The 21905-nt window shown below is 40.1% G+C and overlaps 1 protein-coding gene across 1 annotated transcript in view; it reads right to left on the bottom strand.

Annotated features, from left to right (window-relative positions):
• Positions 1-21905, bottom strand: part of Shoc1 (shortage in chiasmata 1) — a 69515-nt gene that overhangs the window by 8252 nt on the left and 39358 nt on the right. Inside the window, exons 13-23 of the mRNA XM_057790995.1 lie at positions 21274-21399; positions 20683-20859; positions 19928-20032; positions 16100-16278; positions 14672-14744; positions 13258-13327; positions 11589-11767; positions 11225-11342; positions 9673-9784; positions 7205-7326; positions 2154-2247 (exon numbers count right to left, since the gene is read on the bottom strand). Of these exons, the coding sequence (XP_057646978.1) occupies positions 2154-2247; positions 7205-7326; positions 9673-9784; positions 11225-11342; positions 11589-11767; positions 13258-13327; positions 14672-14744; positions 16100-16278; positions 19928-20032; positions 20683-20859; positions 21274-21399 (1355 nt within the window). The remainder of the gene's footprint in view (positions 1-2153; positions 2248-7204; positions 7327-9672; positions 9785-11224; positions 11343-11588; positions 11768-13257; positions 13328-14671; positions 14745-16099; positions 16279-19927; positions 20033-20682; positions 20860-21273; positions 21400-21905) is intronic.

Below are 21905 nucleotides of genomic sequence, written 5' to 3'. Positions count from 1 at the left end.
GGTTTTGTCAATGCTCTGCAGACTCTACCCGCCAAGCTACACCCTTTCCTCAGACCTGGTATAATAATGACATCAAGTCAGATCAGTGGCAAACCTATGCGTATTAACGATGCCAACATTGTAAGAACAACAAAAACCTGGACGACGTTTTAGGATGGACTTGAAAAGCACCTGGAGGGTTTTCATCAGAAGCAGACTTTGTTCAGAGTGGATCGCCTGCACACACTCCTATTTTATCCTCACAGGCCGTCTTCAGGGCACACCGTCTCTGGACCGACCGTGTCCCTGTATCTGAACAGGGCGCTTTACTGATAGCATATTTACATATAATTCTTTACTACATGCTCGGAAAAGGCTAACCAAGCAGGGAATCCTCATTTGAATAAACAAGACACATTTGCACCTGTCATTCGCTTATTTAAAGGTAACTTTTCTAAGAATTTTACTTTTGTGGGTAGTATGTATCATGAGATTTAAATTTTCAAAAGGATCATTTCTTCTTAACAGGTTGTGATTTGACTTAACTCTGTTTAGCAGGTGTTTGATAAATACACTTGCTCGGTGTGAAGCACTGTGCTAGCTACCCCAGGTTTACAGAGGACTTAGTTCTTACCTTTCAGAGTGGAGAGTACATAAATAAACCTGTGTCAGGGGTGGTGCGCACCTTAATCCCAGTACTTGGATCTCTGTGAGTTCAAGGCCAGCCAGGGCAACACTGCACAGTGACACTCTGTCTCCAGAACAAAACCAAACCACCACCAATGAACACCTTTCCCCATAGTAGAGGTAAAAGGTGTAATGGGAGGGCCATGTTCACTCTGAGAGGGCATGCCTGGGCAGGGTCCCTTACAGAAGCAGTGTTTGAAACCTGGATCCAGGAGATGGAGAGCAGCATCCTGGGGGAAGAAAGACTGGATAGTATCCGTTCATTGGTGGGGTATGACTGTAGGGCTTTATGGAGGACATGATTACCCAAGGACTAAATTCTGAATCCACTGGAATTTGACTCTACTTTGAATGAAGCAGGTACATATGGAAGGTCTCTAAGCAAGAAAACCAGACAGTATTTATCAATAACCGTCTATTTGGCATCATGCTGGGTGCCCAGAGTACAGACGTGATCAGACAAGCCCCTCACCTCCAGAAGCACACTTCGTGAGCGGATTTTCACAGCGGCATCCTAGCAATGGCATGGGTGCCAGCAAATGATGGGGGAGGGAACAGGTAGGGAAGAGCTGGTTAGTTAGGAAGGCATCTTAAAAATCTTCAGAAGTGATGCATGCCTGAACTCAGAGAAGCAGAGGTGGGCGCAGAAGACCGAGTCCAGAGATACTGCCGCTGTACAGAGAGGCCCACACCAGTGAACAGAAATGTCCAAATTAAGCTTGGTGGAGGACGGGAAGTTTCATAGGGACACACAGAGTCTGAGGTATCTGCAGGATATTCAGGTGGAGATTGTCAACTGGTTGCTAGAATATAGGTGCAGATCTTACACGTCAGAAGGATTTTAAGAACTACTCAGAAACTACAGCAAGGAAGTGGGAACGTCTGAGTTCTTAAAGAGCATGAAATAATAACAGAAAAATTCAGACAAATGGTTTATTTTTACAGTGGGACCCTAAAAAGGGGCCAAATAAGGAGATTATAGATCATCAGTACACATTACCCTATCAAAATGTCTTGACAGAAAATCTCAGTACATCTTGCATAAAGAAAATGTTTTGATCAAGGGACATTTATTTTTCTTCATATCCTGACATGTTTTTTAAAAGTTCTAAAAAAAACCTTTTAAAAACCAAAACTAAGTTCTAACTATGATTGATTTTAAATTAACTAGAAACATTCATTACTGTTTCCCTAACTGGCTTTGAACTCTTGAGTGCCAAGATAACAGGTGTGTGCACCATACCAGGCTTAAAGTTCTTGCCACGTATTTATTTTATGTGAATTTATATGAGTGTGTATGTTCATGTAAAACACATAAAAGCTTTTAAAACAGAAGTGTAGTGATAAATATATTTAATAATTTGACCTTGCTTTTTATCGGCTCTTAAGGAATTGTGTCTGTTTAATGTTTCTTCTCACTGGGCACTTGAGTTCAAGTCTAATTTTAGTTTATGAACAGTATTTATGAATACATAGGAAAACAATACCTTTACATCCAGTTCTTCAGATTTAAGACCAGAGGAAACCAAGGCTGCATAAATCTGCGCAAGGTGATGGAGTGTCTTTGGTGTGAGATGGTACCTAAGAACGAGATCATTATATGTTTCCGCATCAGACATTTTGCTGCAGGCACGTCCCTCCTCCTTGCACGTCCTTTCCCCTGTCTGGAAAGGGCATTTCCACCTGCTGTCTTGAGCACACTATTAAATCTAGGGATGCTGAGGGTGTGTGCGGAGGGAGGTGATGGCTGAGGAGAGGAGCTGACCCACTCCATTCTTATCTCCGGGGATGACTGTATGACCTAAAGTTAGACAGAGAATGCTCCATCTCAGGGTCAAAGTGGTAGGTTCAGATAAAGCATGGCCAGAGCCAGGTGCCGGCATCTTTCCTGAGCTGCTCCCTTAGAAGAAGCACTCTGCCCCTTTCTATGGTTATTGACAGGTCAGATGTGAACTCTGACCCGGGAGAGGGTGTTTCCACAGTTCCTACTCATTTTACATATTCTCAGCAGCAATGAGGAGAGTACCAGTCTATTACTAAGAACTTCAAGCTAGTAGTCTTCTATCTAGACATTTCTTGGCTCTTTTTGTCCTGTGTGTTAGCGTCTTCCTCCGTGGTGTTTAACACTGTTCCTGGGGGATGTGAATAGGCGTTTGTTCGTCTCGATAGGGAACCAAGGACAGACCAAAGTAAGGAAACTACTGAAGTCCAACATGGTGAACCATGTGTTTTATTGTGATTACTTCCAGGAATATGCGTGAGGAGTTACTTACAGGAGCAGAAATAACTCAAAGACAGCTGTACCACCAAAGCCCACCCAGCATAGGCGACAGCTCACAGAACTTGGAAACCCGGAGCTCCTTGCACAATTGGCAGACAGCTCATATGGCTGGAGCACTTTTTTTCCAGACAGTTTAGCTGGTCTGAGCCTCTCCAAACAGCTCCCCTGGTCTCTGCTCTTTTCAGACAGCTTGGCTGATTTTCCTCCTCGAGGCAGCTTGGGTGGTCTGAGCCTCTTCAGCCTGCCAAGCTGCCTGTAGTTGCAGTGAGTTACAGGCTTGTAGCTTTGGTGACTCGTTACCCATACTGGGGTGGGCTTTGGGTCATGCTCTTTCTCAGAGTCATTTCTCCTAGTTAACCCTTCACCCACACCCCTGAAAGTAACCCCAATAACCTCATTAGCTCACGGGAATGGGCTGCTGTGGTGTCCTCGCCGTGACATAGGCCTGTTTATGATGAGTAGTCTCTGTCTGCATCTCCCCGTGAACGGTGTCACACATGCCCTTGCTGTGACATAGGCCCCTGTTTATGATGAGTAGTCTCTGTCTGCATCTCCCCATGAATGGTGTCACACACGCCCTCGCTGTGACATAGGCCCCTGTTTATGATGAGTAGTCTCTGTCTGCATCTCCCCGTGAATGGTGTCACACATGCCCTTGCTGTGACATAGGCCCCTGTTTATGATGAGTAGTCTTTGTCTGCATCTCCCCGTGAATGGTGTCACACACGCCCAGACAGACTTTCTCCACAGAGTGAAAGGTCGGTAGAGCAACTTACTGTGCCTGAGCTGTTTCTCCAAACACCATGAATTCTGATGAGCACTTCCCTACCTTCTGAGTCCCAGAAGCTCTGACTTGTGCTAACCCTGGTCACTGTGTCTCTAATAAGCTTCCCGGACGGCTGAAGTTTGTAGTGTTGTCATAACTTGTTGTTGAGAAAATCAAGCACCTCTGTGTGTGAACCAGAAGACTCTTGGAAGTTTCCTCAGGGCTTTGTCCCATGAGCGCCTCCTCTTGTTAACTTTGTGCTACAGACTGTTAAGTCATAGCATGAGCGCAACTATACGATGGCTCTTTCTGGCAAGCACCAAATATGGGATAGTCTCAAAGGTTGCTGCTGCTCATCCTTGAAATTATCTGCCTGAAATAACTAAGATAATTCAAACCATTTCTTCTTCATTTTCTATTTCTCTCATTTGGTCATCTTATTGAGATACTACTTAAAGGCTACAATTAGATGGGTGTGGTGGTACACATGTTTAATCCCTGCACTTGGGAGGCAGAGACAGGCGGATCTCTGCGAGTTCAAGGTCAGCCTGGTCTACAAAGAGTTCCAGGGCTATACATAGAAACCCTGTCTCAAAAAACCAAACCAAAAAAAAAAAAAAAAGAGAGACAGAGAGAAAGAAAAAGGTTACAATTATCTAATAAAATAGAACTATGAAACTTGTAATTCTGGAAATAATTATATTTATGATAATATCACAAATAAATTATCACACTGTATATTGTGATAAAAATAAAGCTATCTCAGAATATTACACAATAGGCAAAAATAGGTCGGGATCTTTTGCTGTTCTCCCCCTGCATTTCAACTGAACCACAATACTATAGATGAACAGCAATCTGTAAACAGCCTTAGAAAACTTCCAAGTAAATAATTTATCTAAAAAATTTGGATAAAGCTTAAAATGATTTTTAAACAGGCACCAGACTTGAACTGTTTTATAGGTCTTATTAATCTTCAAAGTGAGGTTTTATTTTATAGCCAGGTGGAAGGGGCTCACTAAGTTAAATGACTGCTGGAGCTGCTTGCTAATAGAAGAGGAATTAAGAGCCAAGGTGCTCAGACTCTTAGACTCCAGTTCATTTCTGTCCTCACAAGATAATAACTACACGGGAAGAGTTCAGTAAACTAGTAAGCAAGAATGGTGTCAAGAAAGTGGACAAAAATCACAGGCAATGCCAAGTGTATCGATTCCTTCTTCAACAACCAATTTAAAGAATATATAGCTGCTGTGAGTTAGGTGGGATGTGGTACTAGAGGAATAAAAATGAGTCACACCGGTTAGCAATTTGGTAGGAAAGGCTGACTCATTCAGTGAACAACTACTGAGCACCTATCACCCGAAAGCAGTGTGCTCCAAAGACTCAAAACACAGAGGAAGAAACAGAGCTAAGCGGTTCTCAGGATGGAAAGTGTAAAGAGGGAGCTCTGAGAAAGACGGAGCAGAAAACAGTACCTGGGACAGGTCCGGAAAATAAGACAAACCTGAGTGCAGTTTCACCAGAGGAAAGAGTTGAAGAAGCAGAAAGGAAGTGGTGACAGCAGAAAGCACCTGGCTGAACTGGAGGGCAGGGAAGAAGCAGCCTGGAAATGCAGGTGTGTCATATCCCGACACCTCACACATATGGGTCATAGTTTGTATTGTGTTGAGTAGGTAGCTAGGGAGTCAGTAAAAACTGTGTGTGTGTGCAAGCACATGTGATGTTTGTGTGTATACACATGCATACAGAGTCAGAAGTTAACTGTGTGTGTGCACGCACATGTAATGTTTGTGTGTATACACATGCATACAGAGTCAGAAGTTAACTGTGTGTGTGTGCACGCACATGTGATGTTTGTGTGTACACACATGCATACAGAGTCAGAAGTTAACTGTGTGTGTGTGCACACACATGTGATGTTTGTGTGTATAGACATGCATACAGAGTCAGAAGTTAACGACCTTTCCTCCTCCTCCTCCTCCTCCTCCTCCTCCTCCTCCTCCTCCTCCTCCTCCTCCTCCTCCTCCTCCTCCTCTGTCTTCATCTTCTGAAGTCAGGGCTTGCTATGGAGCAGGCTGGGATTAAAGGTCTTCAGTACCGTGCCCTGCTTACATCTCAAGCGTCATTTCTCAGGTGCTATCGCACTGCTGTTATAGAACCAGCCAAGCAGGCTAGGCTGAATGGTCAGGGAGCACCAGGGACCCACTTGCTTTTCCTCCCCAGCACTGGGATTAAAATGCACACCGCCATGCCTGTTTGTTATTGTTATTTTCTTTAACATGGGTTCTGGATTCTGAACTCAGATCCTTGGATTCAAACTCAGTTCCCTGTGCCTAGCACTTTACTGACAGAGTTATTTTTCTAGCCTCTCAGTAAAGGCTTTTCATAAGAATGGAATAATCAGAGTTTGGTTTTAGGGTCATCAACCAAGTATCTGACACGCCACTTAAAGGAACAGGGAGAGACAGGTAGAGCTACAAAAACAACAGGTAGTGTAACAATCCGCATGAACAGTGAGAATCTGAGCTAACATAAATGCAAGGCAGACAGAGAGAACGTAAAACTGCTAAAGGGCAGGGAAGAAGAAATACAAGCTTGGAGGGGACAGAGACTATACAGTCAGTTCATATCTGGACATGTTAATTTGAGAGTTGTGGGATAAAAGGGTGAACATGTTTAGTAAAGATTTAGAAATTTGTTCCAGGAATTCCCCAGAAAGGCTGCAGAAAGTGACGTAGTAATTCTATACCGACAGACCCCGACAAAAGTTGTAGATATGACGGACAATGAATAAATATGTTCAGAGACTGACACAAAGAAGCTGTACAGGCAGGGAAAGGACTTAGAAAGGTGGATGATCAAAGGCGCTGGAGTTCTGTCACAGAACTGGGGAGTTTGGAGCAACAGACCACTGCAACAGTCCTAAATGCCTCAGAGCAGCGAAAGATAAACGCACTGCTGACGGTCCTGAGACAGGGACCTCCAGAGACAAAGACTGGTACAGAGAAAAGCCAGCTGGCAGAGAATAAAGAAGAAATGATTATTATGCTTATCAGTAAAGGAAAGGATAAATACAATGATGACTCAAGCCACTGTCTGGCCACGGCATTTTCTAACGTTTTGGTTAAGCCCACCAATGACATAAGTACAGGAAGGAGTTATGTAGTCAGTGTATTAACAGGATTTTAGAAGTGGTTTAAAATGATTTGTCTTTTAGCAAACAAGCTCAGGATTGCAAAGAAATAAAACACTTAAAATAATAATTCTCAGTGAGACAGGGTCTGAGGGGATGATCTGAACAGAATGTCCAGGACTGTATGTGCCATCTGCAGAGTTCTTGGCTCTCCAATACCCTGTCTCCATCCCCAGAACCCCCCCACACACACTTAAAGCACACTAGATGACTAAGTGGACTTGGCATGAACATTTGTGTGCAAAGAGGACTGAAGAAGACTATGAACATGACTTTGGAGAAAGAAGTGTTTACTTACTCTGAATTTAATGTTTCCTTGGGATACAGTATTATCCAACAACAGCTATACTGGAATGACAACGCCATTAATCTCATAATGATATTGTCTGATGCCTTCTCATAATATAATTCTTCTAGGTCCTATAAAAATAAATAAAATGAAAAGATACATTAGGTTGACTACTGTTTAAAACTGCAACAGTCTGTGGTATAGAAATGGAAACTTAAGACACACGGGTATAGTTTAATGTAAAAATTAAAGCTGCAGCAGACATAAAAATGGTAACTAGTGACAGCATCAACCAGGAACTCTTATGAGTCTTCCACAGTCCAAGATAGGAATAAAATGACCAATTCAATGTTCCTGTGCTGAAAAGGTGCTTTGTGGACTGGGATCTGGCTACCCCAGGACAACAGAAAGTACATTCGAAAGCCCATGGAATAACCTGTTGATGGTGCAACTGGTAAAAGCACTTGCCCTGCGAGCACTGCGGCCAGAGCTCGAGTCTGGGAGCCCTGCACAGCAAACCTGAAAGGGCGGCTTGGTAGACGTCCTGGGTCCCTCGACAGTCTGGATCTTCTTTTCATTTAATTATTAAAGTTTAGTAAGATATTTGATAAAATGTGTCATTCAAGACATGTCCTTCTTCTAACAGAAATTCTATAACTGTGGATTAAGAGTTTTTCCAGGTCAACAAATAATTAAAAACTTTAAATATTCAAGAAACACTGTCTCTTTAAAGCTCCAGGACTTGACTTTTCCATTATATCATTCTTATAGTATAATTTTTCTCATTAAATCAGACCTTACCACATTTATCAATAATTTATACTCGAACCTGATTTCCAATCTCCATTTCTTTTTTTTTTAGATTTTATTATGTATACAGTATTCTATGTGCCTACAGGCTGGAAGAGGGCACCAGATCTCATTTTGGATGGTTGTAAGCCACCATGTGGTTGCTGGGAATTGAACTCAAGACCTTTGGAAGAGCAGCCAGTGCTCTTAACCTCTGAGCCATCTCTCCAGCCCCCAATCTCCATTTATTTACAACTGGTATATCAAACAAGCAAACATAGAAGACTCTTCCAAGAATGTATACATCTTAGGTTCCAAATTGTATTTTAACAAAATTGTGACTCTCTGTCATAAAGTTAATGTGTCAGCAGCCAGGGTTTGAGTATCCAGCTGGGTGGCAGCATTGCAGGTGAGGAGACAGGTCTAAATTCCATGTAGTTTTGGGGACACTCTCTCTCTTTGAGAAACAACAATTTGAAGTAATCCCTATTTGCCTTAGAGGAAATTGTACACTTCTAACCATCAATTAATATACTTTTTTGGGGCTAGAAAGATGGCTCAGCAGTTAAGACACTTACTACTCTAACACAGAGTCCAGACATATTCAATTCCCAGTGCCCAGATCAGAGTTTACAATCACCTATAATTCCAATTCCAGGGGATCCAATGCCCTCTGGATCCTTGAGCACCTGAATACACGTGGTGCACATAAACTCACACAGTCACACACAAAATAAAAAAAGAAGTAAAGAATGGACTACCTAACCATGTAAGGTTATACTGTACTTTCTTACATGAAAGAGGTTCCTGGTTTTCGTTATCTTGCTCTGTCTGCACAGCTGGTGCTCACACTCAGGGCTGTGTGCATGCTAGCCAGCACTCTGTTATCCCCAGCCTTTGGAATTTATTGCTTTTGAAACTTCCTACACTATTTTTCTACAAATAACTTTATAATACACAAATATACACTGCTAAAAATGCTTTTATTAAAGATTTATTTATTATGTATACAGTGTTCTGCCAGCACAATAGAAGAGGGCACCAGATCTTGGTATAGGTGGCTGTGAGCCACCATGTGGTGGCTGGGAATTGAACTCAGAACCTCTGGAAGAGCAGCCAGTGCCATTAACCCCTGTGCCATCTCTCCAGCCCCAGATTCTTTACTCATTTTGTTTGTTTTTAGTTAGGGTTTTGCTGTACATAACTCAGGTTGGTCTCAAACTTGCAATCCCGTCTCAATATCCTACATGCCAAGATTGCAGATATTACTATGTTTGTCTTTATCTTCCTTAATTTTGTTAAAATTTATATGACATCAGGAAGACTGGTAGTCATTTTCCGTGGTGGTAATTTATCACTATGCCCATCTGCAAAATTTAGAAGAGATCACAGATTACAAATAAGCTCCATATGGAAAAAATAACATAGATGTATTATTTTAACATGCTTGACTTTATATTTTAATATTTTATTAATAAGTGATAATTTCATACATTTAAGCTCCATATGGAAAAAATAACATAGATGTATTATTTTAACATGCTTGACTTTATATTTTAATATTTTATTAATAAGTGATAATTTCATACATTTGAACGTATTTTGTCCATATCTGTTCCCTACTCCTCATGCTAATTCCCCAGATTTACTTCCCACTGGAGTTTCTACCCTGTGTGACATAGTTTTACCTGCACAACTATAGCAGTGTGCTCGTCAACTGTGACCACCACGTAGCGCTCTGTGCTTCCGAAGAGTTTCAGAGACTCGCAGCAGCTTCTCTCCACTAGTGTGATATTATAGCTGCGGGAGACAACAGTCTTCAGTGGAGATAATGCACGGCTGAGAACACACCTCAGAGGACTGTGCTGTCCTTTGGAATAGTCAGTTGTGGGGATTACTGTTTTTCTCATAAATCAGCTTTTTAAATTTGGGGAATAAAATTGTGATCTACTTACAAAAGAAACCAGACACTTCTCCTCTAATCTGTACCTGCTCAGCTTGGAAGGCCTCTGGTGCGTTTTCTATTGGCTTCACCTTGAATTGTGTTACTCTCTTTTCAAATTTTTATTTATTTATTTAAAGACTTAGTTTTAATTTTTGTGCATGTGTGGGTGGGTACATGTGCATTCTGGTGCCCGTGGAGACAAGAACAGGCATCATATCCTCTGGGTCACCACTAGAGGTACAGGTGGTTAGGAGCTGCCCAGCCTGGGCGCCAGGAACCAAGCTGGTCCTCTGCAGGTACTGTTAATGGTTGAGCCCTCTGTCCAGTCCATGCTAATTTCTTTTTATCTCTCTCTCTTTTTTTTTTTACAATGACAATCTTTTAAAAAAGTATATGCTGTCTCAGTAATCGTGCTGAATATTAGTATATATACTGCCATACAAATGTTTTGTATCTATCCTAGTTCTTTGGCAGGAACTCATAAATTAAACTATCATGTCAAAAGACTGTAAGATTCCCCATTTATCAGAATTTTCTCCTTTTTTTATACTGACTCACTTTTCGGGGTCAAGCTGTTCCTGGGCCTCACGAATACTCAGTGACCTCACAACACATACTAAGTACACGTGACTGAGCTATAACCCAAGTCTCTGCCTACACTTTACTTTCATGAGCTAACAGTTTTTATGAGTACCCTATAGCCTTTCAACACGAAAACAAAAGCATAGAATGTTGATTTGGATTTTATCTGAAGCAATAATTCAATTTTTCTTCATTGATGTGCACTTCAACATTCCTGTGTACTATGACACAGTATTTTTTTTAATTTAAAACATTCAATGATGGCATAACCTTAAAACTACTAACCTGAAAGCCCAACCATTCATTTAGAACTTCATAGTCCTGTTTTCCATGTTCCTTTTTTATTTTTAGAAAAAGTTCTCTTTTTGAATATTGCAAATGACTCAAATGTTTGAATATGTAATTCACAGAAAAAGAACATACAAGATGAATGTATGTGCTGGTAACAAGAGAAATTTAAATAAAATGCAAATTAATGAAAAATTAAATTTCATTTTGTACATAAAATTGTACTTATAATAAAAATATTATTCAATAGTTATAGTTTAGGAATTAGAAATATAAACTGACATGCTCTTTGGAAAGATGATCTTGTAATATTCTAGTCTTGGATCAGGAAGATAAGGTATGGCATGTACAGCTCAATTAACTAATCAGAACACACGTACACATGCTGAAGTTGCTGAGACCAACAACTAAAAAGCATGGCTTACCCAGATTCCAGCAGCCGGAGTATTTCTGGGATATTAAGCAGACCTTCAGATGCAAAAAATACATATGGGACCTGAATTTCCAAGAGAAACCCACCAAATCTATCCAGCAAGGTGACTCCTAAATAAAAGAATTATAAATGTTTACATTTTTTTCTACCTCAGCTTCCTCCTTTTATTAAACAGTAGTAATGCAGGTGTATATTAAGGAAAATATATAAACTATATTATATAGTTTACAAACTATATATAAGCTGCATATTATAAACTATATAAGTACAAAACTTATTTTATAAATAGCAAAGTATTTCTTCAAACAGAGCAACTCTACTCTAACAGAGACCAGGATCCCGGTTTATCTCCTTACTCTTCAGTGCTGTGTCTGGAAGGACGACTTTAAAGGCCAGGAACGGTATATTCAACTGCTGGCAGTGCATGGCCCAGCAAGAGTGGCCCACGTGATTGTACTCCAGCACAAGGGAGAAGCTGCTCCAGGGGAAATCTGCTCCGATATGGTGGTTATGCACCACCACACAGGAACTCGTGCTGAAGACAAAAGCAGGTGAGGACAATGGAATCACACGTGTTATTCTTTAGCTGGAGCTGGACGGACGGGTACAGATGTTTACGGTTTGCTTTTTTTTTTCTGTGTGTGTGTGTGAGCGTAGTCTAATGGCTAAGCCATCCTTCTAGCTCTGTTTATGCTTTTTGAGTCTCTCTATGTAGCCATGACTGTCTGGAACCAGGCTGGCCTCAAATTCATAGAGATCCAACCTCCTCTGCCTCCTGTGCAGGGACTAAAGGAGTGTACCACCATGCCATGCCTGGCTTTCATTTTATTTTTCTCTCAGATAATCATACTTAGAAAAATACCAGAACGTAAATTTTGTATGGTCATATCCCAAATGTAACTCTGATCCTATTACCTGAGTATCATCAATAATGGATATCAACATGAAAACCTGCCTCACCTCACCAATGCCAAGTCTTTATTCTAAGACTCTATGTAGTAGGATGGAGCTGTCTCTTCTCCATGGGCTTCCCAAGTGTTAATGAACACAATAAATGACAGGCACAGCAATGCCAGTGTGATCTTCTCCCGTCCTATGTGCTCCAGCCTACCATAACCAATCCTCTGCTGCTCCTTTCCATCCAGATCAGTCCGGAAGGTTAAAGTGTTCATACCTAGTGCTTATGGGCTTCTATTGTATTTATATTTCTTTTCATTATTTGGATTCCAATATTAGAAATAATTTCTATGGGTGGCTGGAGAGATGGCTCAGAGGAATAGAGCACTGGCTGCTCTTCCAGAGGTCCTGAGTTCAATTCCCAGCAACCACATGGTGGCTCACAACCATCTGTAATAAGATCTGGTGTCCTCTTCTGTACTGCAGGATACATGAAGGAAGAAACCTATATACATAATAAATAAAAATCTAAAAAAAAAAGAAATAATTTCTATGTAAAATGAGACAAAATAAAGGCACTCAAGAACCCAGTGCTTGGTCTATTATAAGCAGGCCTTCCCCAGGAAGAAAGAAAATGGAGAAACTGAAGAAAACAAGGTTGTTTTAAAGGGTATTTCTTTTTTCTTTCTTCCTTTTTTATTTATATTTTTGAGACAGGATTTCTCTGGGTAGCCCTGGCTGTCCTGGAACACACTCTGTAGACCAGGTGGCCTCCAACTCAGAGATCTGCCTGCCACTGCCTTCTGAGTGTTGGGATTAAAGGTGTGTGCCACCAAAGCCTATTTCTAGTCCAACGACAATGATGATGATAATTTTACAATATTAAAATAAGACGTGAACTAAATTCTTGGATGCTAATTTTATTAAATAGACATGACTATGCTGTGAGTTAGTGTTCTATGGCCTTTTCCATGAGGAGAGTAAAGCCGTGGACTTCAGCTTTTCTTACCAGAACTCTGGGAGGATCATCTTCCAAAGGCCACTCCTGGGCCGAGGTCTACAGCACAACCCAAACTAGCTCTCCCTTTCCTGTGGGACTATGTTGTAGATTGAAACACATAATCTTACCCTTTGACAACACCGGTAGTTTCCAGAATTTTTTTTCTCTCATTTGAACGTAAAACAGTCACTGTTAAACCTGTTAGGAAAAAAGGGAATTATCTTTCAAAAATTTTTTTTTTTAGTTTTGTTTAAATACTTTTTCCAGTGTCACAACTTTCACTCCCATAAAAACGAACTGAAATTCTGTAGGCATGAACAGTACTTGAAATACGATTTTGCAGATTACATTTCTAAGTCTAGTTTATTAGAAAGCTTGTAACATAAGCAATATTTCTGATGTGTATACATAAAGATCATGGCAATTTAATTTTTTATGCCAACAGAAACAGTCAAACATTTAATTTTAAAACAGCCATATTAAACACTCATTAGTTGTATATTTAATCTTATTTTGCCCCAAATCATATTATTCTTTCTCTAGCCAAAAATGTAAATACATAACAAAATCAGCAAGGGAATCTATTTCATTGTGAAATATATTCAGCTAGCTCCTGGCTGAGGATAGCTGTCTCTGAAAGATTCAAACATTTCTAGTTGTGTAGTAAGATTTTTGTGTCAGCAGACAACGCTGAAATAAGACGGCAAGTGTCAAAGGCAGCCGGGTCAGCCTGAAGCTGCTCACCTCCACATCACATGCTAATACTGTGTAGCCCTGTCCTGATTTATTTATAGTGTGTGTGTTTGTGTGTGTAGGTCAGGGAAAGTAACATGAAGGTGTTAGTTCTCTCCTTCCATCATGTAGGAAGGAGTTCACATTCGTATACACAAATAAAAAAGTGTTAAAGGAAAACAATCAGCTTCCATAAGAGAGGGCTACAGAGGAGGCAATGGCTTATGGGAGAAAGCCATGTTTCAGCGATAGTGTGACAGAATCTGCATGTAAGCAGTGGGCTCCAAAGCTCAGAGTAGAAAGGACCGACAGAGCGGGTATCAGAGAGCAGAGATGAAGTCCACACTGGAATGAAAAAACTGGGTGGTTACTACCTCCTTAACTATTACCTATAACAGCTAGTATGCTACATAATCTTTATGAACTTTTTCTTTGTTTATAAAACAAGAGCTAGTTCCAGGACAGGCTCCAAAACCACAGAGAAACCCTGTCTCGAAAAAACAAAACAAAACAAACAAAAAAACAAAACCGAGTATCAATGTAGCGACTAGGACGTAATCTACAAAACAGGTCAATTCTTAATAAAATTGTAAGTACACTATAGCTATATTGCAGACTTACTACATTTATTTAAAAATTGTTAGTTCAAGAACTGATGAAAGTTTGAGCAACTGGAGAATTGAACTATTGGTAAAACTCCACTGAGTCCTAGACTTTGAGAACATAAATTTATGGTATTTCATATTCATATATATATATTTATCTGTATAACTTAAAACACTAAATGAAGCATAAGTGAAATGTGCCTACCTTCTATTTTCTTAAGGGTTTTAATAAGCAAATGCTTTTCTCCATTTGAGTCCATTCTTATTATAATCAGTACCTAGACAAAAACAAGAATTCCACGTGTACTGCTGAATTCTTTTTCTTCTTCTTCTTCTTTTGGGAGGGGGGTACTGGAGGTCAAACCTCGGGCCTCACTCGTGCTAGCAAGTGCTCTACTCTGAGGCTTCCCTGCTGTTTTGCTACAGTGATAAACTAGCAAATTTAACTGATCAGATAAAAGTCATGACCTTGAGAGCAGAGTTACCACCTGCGGTGCAGTAGCCTGTGAACCCAGCATTAAGGAGGCCTGGGCAGGAGGGCCTGGAGGTCAAGGCCAGCCAGGCTGAGGCACAGAAAACCCTGTCTTACAAACAAAAAGGGAACATACAGGTTACAAAGAAAACACTCTTATTCTAAATTCTGGTAGCAATGAGGGAAGTGTTTGGGGCAGTGCCTTCACATTCCTGTCTATAATATCGATGTATAATTGTCTCAGCCTGCTGTTTTACTGTTAATTTCAACCCCCACAAGTCTGAAATTATTGGAGAAAAGGAGGAGCTGCTGCACTCTCCTCCTCAGCATGCGGTTTCTCTTCTGGAAGGGAGCAGTGCCTCAGATTCAAATGTAAATTTCTCATTTATTGATTTAACTGAACGACTTATGAAAGTCATTCAAGAGTCTATAAAGTCAAGGGTAAAGGAGCAACTGAGCGGAAAGGGAAACCAAATGAATTTGTATTCAGACTCACTGTGACCACTTGGGATGTTTTTTTGCTAGATTAAGTTTAGAGAGGTATTTTGCCTTAAACCTTCATTAATTCAGTTCTCATATAAATGATTTAGGAGGAGGTGAGAAAATAAATATATAAGTTTTTTTTTGTTTGTTTGTTTTTTAGGTTTGTTAAGACAGGGTTTCTCTGTAGCTTTGGAGTATGTCCTGGAACTAGCTCTTGTAGACCAGACTGGCCTCAAACTCAGAGATCCACCTGCCTCTGCCTCCCGAATGCTGGGATTAAAGGCGTGTGCCACCACTGCCCGGGCATAAGGTATTTTTTTATAATGTCATGTCAGGTGAAATTCTAGATCACTACCCCAAAATAAATTATTGTCATTATGTTATGTTGTGGATTTCCATGATCTTATACAAATACCAGGCAGGGAGAACCAATCCCTTGAGAACCAATCCATGACAACACTTTATATCAGAAATTAAAGCATTTTAAATTGGAAGGCAATGAATAATAACATGAATCCCCCTTTCTCCGCATCTGAGACTACCGTTATCTTACTTAAGGAGGGAACTGTCAAGGGCCAGACATAGCCTATTTATAACTTCAAAGTTATATGCATAAAATCATGTTACATCCCCCTTATTTATACTAATTACTTTATCTGCTTTAGCTCAATACCCAACCTTAATCTGTTGTTGACTTTGCAACCTGCTTATTATCTGACATTGCAATTCTTGGATCTTATAGTTGGTTTTAGGCCTTTTTTCCTTAATAAACTGTAAAATTTTCAGCTGTCTCCAAATGTTATCCAAGCAGGAGTCCAACATGCTTTTGTAGATATCCTTTGCATCTGACAAATATCCTGTTAAAGAAAAATTGGGGGAAAATATTAAGTTCTTTAATGTTTTGAGTATAATTCCATGACAAAAAACACTAAAAGAAAATAAATATTTTTGTTTTTTTAAAGACAAGATCTCTCTATGTAGCCATGGCCGTCCTGGAACTCATCATGTAAAACAAGTTGTCCTGTAACTCACTATGTAGACCAGGCTGTCCTAGAATGCACAACGATCCTCCTGCCTCTGCCTCTGCCTACTGAGTGCTGGGATTAAAGGTGTGCACCACTAATGCCTGGCTAAGCAATATACTTAAGCAAGCAGTTAAGAGATCTGGAGAAAAGTCTCAATGGTTAAGAGCACAGGCTGTTTTTCCAGACAAAGGAGGCTCAGTTCTCAGCACCTGCATGACAGACAACAATTGTCTGTAACTTTAGCTTAGTTTAGAGGATCTGATGTCTCTTCTGGTCTCCACAAGCAATGCAAAACATCCAAACACAGAAAACAAAAACAAAATAAACAAAACGAAAACAAAAATGTGACAGATAATATTTTTCATTTAGTCCTATTCTTATTTTAATAAAATACGTTGGTGTTTTAATTTAAATTTATACTCCATACATAAATTCTATTAAAATTGTACATGCTTATGGAATACTATGTTATATTTTGATATATACACATGCTGGGTAATACTGTTTTCTTTTTCTTTTCTGACATGGATTCCCCTCTGTATGCTGTGAATACCATTGGTTAATAAAGAAACTACTTTGGGCTTATTGCAGTGCAGAATAGAGCAAGGTGGGAATTCCAAGCAGATAGAGGAGGAGAGAGTAGGTCAAGTCAATGAGACACCATGAGGCCACCAGAGGAGAAAGATGCCTGCATGCCAGTTCTGGTAAACCACAAGCCTCATGGTAATATATAAAATAATAGGAATGGGTTGATTTAAGATGTAAGAGCTAGCCAAGAAGAAGCATGAGCTAATAGTCCAAGCAGCATTGTAATAGTACAGTTTTTGTGTGGTTATTTTGGGTCTGGGCAGCTAGGAAACAAACAAGCAGCCTCCACCTACAAATGATGCACCAATGTATGTGTTGAGTTCAGCACAATTTCTTGGTAGCCACACTTTTTCAGATAGGCTCTGTTTGCTGGTGGTGAGCAGGGGTGCTGCATCTCCTTTAAGAGAGATTTTCCTGATTCAGCATTAGCAGAAAAAAAATATTCATGTGGCTTCTTTAAGAAATGGTGGCTTCCTGGTTTGTGCTAGTTGCACGAACAGCTCTGGCTCTTTCAGGAGGCCAAGCACTTAAATGGGGTTTGTGAGTAGAGTGCTACAACTTGCTTAATGGCAACACAGACCTGCTGTGTGCCTGGAAATGGCCCTGGCTTGCAGAGCTGGCACTGAATGGACCTCCGCCATGTTGGATTGGGCGGAGCCAAAAAGCATAGCAGCCTTAGTCCTAGCCATGCTGTTTAGTATTTTAAGAAGCACTCCTGGACAGAAAAGGAGTACAGATACACAATAAAGACAAATTCATATGGAAAAGACCTCTATGTAGGTCACAATGTTGGATAAACGTATGTAGGCTTGAGAGAGAGAAAAAGGAATATAGACAGTTATAAAAATGTAAATGGTTTTTTTTTCAATAAAAAAAATGTAAATGGTTTTAAAAAATAAAACAAAGTCTTTAAAGAGACAGAGTACAGACAGTCATAAATTAAAGGAGCAAAGAAAAATAAGCCATGTAAAGATGGAAAACACACACAGAGTCTGGATTATGTACACTATTGTGTTTTCTTTGAATTTTTTTGACTGTAAATGAGCTAAGTCCAGAGAGACAGTTCATTGTACAGGCTGCTAAGCTAAACCAGCATTTATGTTTTAGAGGTGTCTTGACTTCAGATTTGCTGTTTTGGAAAAGAGGTTCTGCTTTTGTTTCCACAGAGGATGAGAACCTGTGGATTCCTTCCAGACTAATGTAGTTGGATGGACCAAGACCCCCTGAAAGGTCGCTTTGAACACCCCTCAAAAAATTACTTCACCCAATAAACATCAGGAAGCAGTTTGGAGAAAACTATACCCAAATTCCCTAAATTATTGTTTAGAAACATTTGTTTACATTTAAAGGGGAATATGCTATCAAGATGAATTCTTTGCTTTGGTATGGATCTTGGTTTATTGATACAAATTTAAGGTCAATTATGCGATATATATTTTTTTTTCTGCTCTTGATTAAGGTATTGTGTTTATGTGGCTCACTTAAAAATGTAATGTATAATTAATACAGATTAATAGATATACATCTATAATAGTCAAACTTGTAGTCATGTTAGTTAGGTTTTCTAGATGTACAGAGATATATTTCAGATGGATAGTTATTCTTCACACCTTTCAAAGACAAATAGGATGTGGCATTTAAAATGTTTTAAGAACTAAGGGCCGGGCGGTGGTGGCGCACGCCTTTAATCCCAGCACTTGGGAGGCAGAGGCAGGCGGATCTCTGTGAATTCGAGGCCAGCCTGGTCTACAAGAGCTAGTTCCAGGACAGGCTCCAAAACCACAGAGAAACCCTCTCTCGAAAAACCAAAAAAAAAAAAAAAAAAAAAAAAAAAAAGAACTAAGGATTTTTCATGACAATGAGACTCACCTGCTCCTAGCAGCAACAATCTACTTCAAGAGGATGATGGGCACTGAAGAGGCTCCTTATGGAGCTTGCTAGCCGTCTGGGTAAGAAACTGTTCTTGCTTGGACTGCTTGATGTTATGCTGTATGAACTGGATATGCAGGACCCACAGAAAAATTACTGCTGAACTTGCCTAACAGTATGACAGTCCCTTGGGATTACTGCTTCATGAAAGAGTCTGCTAGACATTCTACAGAGCAAGTTTCAGGACAGCCAGGGTTACATAGAGAAACTTTTAGTTATCTGTGTTGTATGTTTGGAGTAAGTGCACACAAGTGCGGGTGCTGTGGAGGGAAGAGGCAAGGAGCCACTGGAGCTGCTCAACACAGCTGCTGGACACTGAACCGGGCTCTACTGCAGAGCGCATGTACTCTCAACCACTGAGCCATCTCCAGGCCCAGAATTATCCTTAAAATAAAATCTAATCCAGTGGAATCTCTTTTCAATGGCTCGGGCTAAATCGTTTGTATAGCAATAGCTAGTTCTTATTTTTTAAGGCAAAATTCCAAACATGCACAAAGGACCTAAAATGTATATGGCAAAATGTCAAATTATTACACTAAAAACCAGTGCATAATAGTGATTATACACTGAGATCTGTGTAAGGCCATCAGATCTCCGCAATTCAGCCCTAGACTAACAGTATAAACAGACTATATATATAGATATACCTATATATCTATATCTGTATCTATATCTATATATTTTTTTCCAGTTTGGGTTGAGAGTCTTGCTAGTGGTAGACTTATTTAGTATTAAAGTATTAAGGGGCCCTGAGTTTGATCCTTAGCACTGAAATGTATAAATATACACCATATATGTGTATATATCCCATTAATAATTATGACAAAATGTTGATCAGTGTGATAGGTAAGAAGGTGAGAAGGTGACATAATTTTTCAAGAAGTATATCTTTTTCAGAAAAGTAAATTATTTCAGATGGATTATCCAACAAGAAGAAAGTAAAAATAAAAAATTCTCTACCAACCTAATGCTGTATCCAAGCTGCATGTTAAAAGGACATCTCTCATTGTCACCAGGAGATGTAAGAGAGCAGCATGCCTGAATGTTATTTCTCTGTCAGCATTTTCACCTATATAAGCAAAATCATAGTTAACACATTAGAGTTTTAGAATATGTATCAATCTGCTTAATAATAACAGCTGTTATCTATCAGCAAGCACTCACTGCTGTGAGGCTGCGCATAAGCAGGTTAGTTCACTGACTCTCTAGTCATCCTATCAGGTTAGTTCACTGACTCTCTAGTCATCCTATCAGGACTACTGTGAGCCTCATTTCGAATGAGGGCACAGATTTAGTGAGGATAAGTGATGCTCAAGATAGCACTGAGCCCAGACAGATAACCACCCAGCTCATCCCCTACTGGCAAACAATTTTCACTATATAAAAATGTATTTATATATTTCATATATAAATCTTGTGTTTCATTATGGGACGCAGTTAAAATCACTGGAAATAATTTTATCCTTTGGATTTTGTTTTTGCAATTTTCTTTGGGCATGGTCTGAGCAGGTCCACGTACTAGTTCCAATGTGAATGTTTACGGTGTTAACTTCCCTTTTTGCAATGGAGATCTATTAAGTAATACATATCAACTAGGAGATTCACTGAGAATCTTGTACTACATGCTAAATTACAGTCATGGTCTCGTTCAGGTCTGAAGTCTGCAGCTACAGTTGTCTATAAATTCATCCAGGTGGTCTGAATCTGATTTGTGCTCACCTTGGTGAACAGCATCATTTACTAGTTTTTCTTGTTCCTTTAAGAAGAATCTTGTTTGGTCAAAAATGACAGTGGCAAATTCCCAATTAGCAGCAGGGTAAGTGCAGAGGCAAACAAGCTTCTTTAAGACAGGAGTCGCTGCTGCTTCTAGGAGGCAGTATGCTTGGCACTGGGTGTCTGAAAAATAACACCACCGAAATTAGTGTCTGTGAAAAGGACACAGTGCTGTTTTTGATAACCACCTACATCCCTGACAATGGGTGAGAAAATAGATCATTAATAACTCATTTCCCGAACATGGAAGAAGAGAGTGAGAACTCCTGCGGTTTGGTCTTCTTACATGAATGCAGGAAGTGGTCCAGTTTCAATGAAGGAAGAAACAACAGTTAGTGGGCTGGAGTACGACGATGGGAGAAAAACGGGCAGTGGACAGGCATCCATGTCTGGAAGTAACTTGGAAGTAGAAACAGAATTAAGTTTCTGAAACAAATAAAGACAATTACATGGAGAATAAGGTATATTCTACAAATCTTGTTTTGGAGGGCTTCCAAAACAAGCGAACTAGAACAATCTTGAAAGCAGGCTGCATACCTGATGCTTCAATCTCAATGACATCATCTGCTCTCTCTTGACTTCTTTCCTCTGCAGTTCTGTTATTAGAAACAATGGGACTTTCTTCTTGAAGAGTTAAAGAACACTTTTCTTTATCTTGAAATTCTAGCAAAAACATTAAATTGTTCAGGATAAATTATGTTGCCTTACTTTTTAACACAGTGTTCAGTATCATAGTTGCTAAATTTCTTCATGGAGTCTAAGTTAAACAAATTACCCAGATAGTGACCCTGCCACCGTGCTGAGTAGTGAGGTGGATGACGGAAATGGGAAAGATCTGGCATCTGGCCAGAGCTCAAACCCAGTCCTGACAGCAGTGTCCTCATATGTAAATACAGGCTAGAATGCCTACCTTTGGTGCAGGGGCCAAACACCGTCCAGGTCCTGACAGACAGGACGGCAGCACTCCAGCTCACTCTGTCTTCCCAGAGTTGTCTCTCTACTTTAGCAGTGTCTGTTTCAAGCCCTCTAACGTCTTTCTCCTCTCTCATGCACACCGGTTTTCCACTGCTGACCTTTCAGCTCTGCAATCGTCCACACCAAGTCTTCCAGAGCTGCCTACCTTACTTCCAGGCCAGAAACCACCTCTCCTTTAATACGCAGCTCAGTAC

The sequence above is a fragment of the Chionomys nivalis genome, chromosome 16 (genome assembly GCF_950005125.1).
Source record: "Chionomys nivalis chromosome 16, mChiNiv1.1, whole genome shotgun sequence".
In the NCBI taxonomy this organism is placed as follows: domain Eukaryota; kingdom Metazoa; phylum Chordata; class Mammalia; order Rodentia; family Cricetidae; genus Chionomys; species Chionomys nivalis.
This window is presented reverse-complemented; position numbering and strand designations above follow the sequence as displayed.